Raw genomic sequence first — 2,010 nt, 5'->3', positions numbered from 1 at the left:
TTTTTATATAAGGGGGATTGGGGGTGCCACAGGTAGTATCAGAGCAGTTCGGCTCTGGGTAAAACCACATGTCCCTTAGGATGGTACCATAAATTATTTTATTATTTTAAAATAATAAATTTTTTGTTTAAGTGGGGGTAAGTTAAGTTATTTATTTTATATTATGAGTTTATTGTTATTTTATTTTATGTTATTTGATTTGATTTTATCTTATTGTTTTATTTTGGTGTTTACTTTTGGTTGAGTTTGGTTTTATCTGGATTTAAGCGGGGTTGGAGAGTGCTCTATGACAGGAAAATGGTGAGACCAAGAAGGCAAGCTGATGTGCCCGAAGATGAGCTACCTAGGGGTGATGGAAATTATGCCATGGCAAGGGCGTTGAATAGATGACAGAATTCCTTCAACAGAATTTTCGACCGCCGCAAGGAGATTCAAATAGAAGAGTCCAAGTTGGGTGCCCCTATGAGCGCTTCCTAACGCATAGGACTCCTGCCTTTACCGGAGAGGTGGACCCAATGCGAGCTAGGAGGTGGATTCAAGATTTGGAAAGAACATTTGAAGTTTGTGGATGCACTGAGGCCCAGATGGTATTATATGGAAGCTATATGCTGCAAGGTGAAGCGGCAAATTGGTGGGAGACCAAGCGGATACTCTTAGAAATGGAGTTGGGATCCTTGGCTGCTGTGTCTTGGCAGCGTTTCAAGAAAGAGTTTGATGACCGATTCTTCCCTGTTTCGATGAGACGACAAAAGGTTCAGGAGTTCAATAATTTGGTTCAAGGAGACATGACTGTCGAGCAATATGCAAGGAAATTTATGGATCTTGGACGGTTCGCTCCTCACCTCATTGCTACTGAGGAGTTGAGGGTCGAGCGTTTCCAGGAGGGTCTGCGCCATGAGATATGTAGACAAGTGGCCTACCTTCGGATTAAGGACTTTCAGGAGTTAGTGGATTTGGCCAGCATTGTAGAGCGGGAAAATAGTTTTGGAGTAGGCTCCCCTCCGGGTCAAAAGAGGTAGAGTTATGTTGGTGAAGGAAGTAGTTCTGGGTCGCCGCATAAGTTCTTGCAAAGGACTAGTGCCCGTTCGTAGACGACCACTGGTGTTCGTGCTGGAGGTCGAGCTCCAGTTTGTAACAGGTGCAATAGAGCCCATGAAGGTGACTGCAGCCAAAGAGGAATTTAGTGTTTTAGATGTGGCCAGCCTGGTCACTTTGCTCGTGAGTGTCCTGGTCAAGTTCAAGGAGGGCAAGGAGCGCGAGGAGGTCGACAAGGTGGAAGGGGCAACCAGAGACAGTTGGTACAAGCTCGGGTTTATGCAGTGACTCCTGGTGATGTGGATTATGGGGCTCCAGAGACCCACGATGTTGGAGTGATTACTGGTATGCATTTAGTTATTTTAATTCGATTTAATGTTTGGTATGGTTGGATTTTTTGAAATTGTCTGGTGGATGTGTTTGCTTTAGGTAGAGTTCGCCTATATGATTTTTATGCATGTACTTTGTTTGATTCAGGGGCGACTTGATCTTTTGTGTCCACCACTTTTGCACGGATGTGTAATCTAGTCACGGAGCCTTTATCACAACCTCTAGTAGTGGCACTTCCAAATGGTGAGATGGTGTGGTGCTCCAAAGTTGCTTTAGGCTGTCCTTTAGATTTTGGAGGGTGATGCAGATTTGATTGTATTCAAGTTGCTTGGATTCGACATAATTTTGGGTATGGATTGGTTGTATCGTTATTCTGCAAATATTGATTGTAGAAGTAGGGTAATTGGTTTTCAACTCTCGGATGGAGATTATTTAGAATTCGCGGGAAGCAAGTTGAAGGCAAAACTAGCAATTATATCAGCAATTCAAGCTAGGAGAGATATAGCTTGTGGAGCAGATGCTTTTTTGGTTCAAGTTGTGTCTACGCCATCTGAGAAGAAGTCGTTAGTAGATATTCCAGTTGTGGACGAAATTCCTGATGTGTTTGTGGATGAGTTACCCGGATTGCCTCCCGTTCGCGATATG

At 43.7% G+C, this 2,010-nt stretch overlaps 1 protein-coding gene across 1 annotated transcript; it reads left to right on the top strand.

Annotated features, from left to right (window-relative positions):
• The first annotated feature begins 386 nt into the window (after positions 1–386).
• Positions 387–1,019, top strand: LOC118349468. Its single transcript, XM_035694145.1, has one exon. The coding sequence runs from the start codon at positions 387–389 to the stop codon at positions 1,017–1,019; it is 633 nt and encodes a 210-aa protein (XP_035550038.1).
• Positions 1,020–2,010: the final 991 nt, after the last annotated feature.

The sequence above is a fragment of the Juglans regia genome, chromosome 9, assembly GCF_001411555.2.
Source record: "Juglans regia cultivar Chandler chromosome 9, Walnut 2.0, whole genome shotgun sequence".
In the NCBI taxonomy this organism is placed as follows: Eukaryota; Viridiplantae; Streptophyta; class Magnoliopsida; order Fagales; family Juglandaceae; genus Juglans; species Juglans regia.
This window is presented reverse-complemented; position numbering and strand designations above follow the sequence as displayed.

Coding starts and splice junctions, on each gene's coding strand:
- LOC118349468 (XM_035694145.1), top strand. CDS start 387: ATGACAGAATTCCTTCAACAGAATTTTCGACCGCCGCAAGGAGATTCA.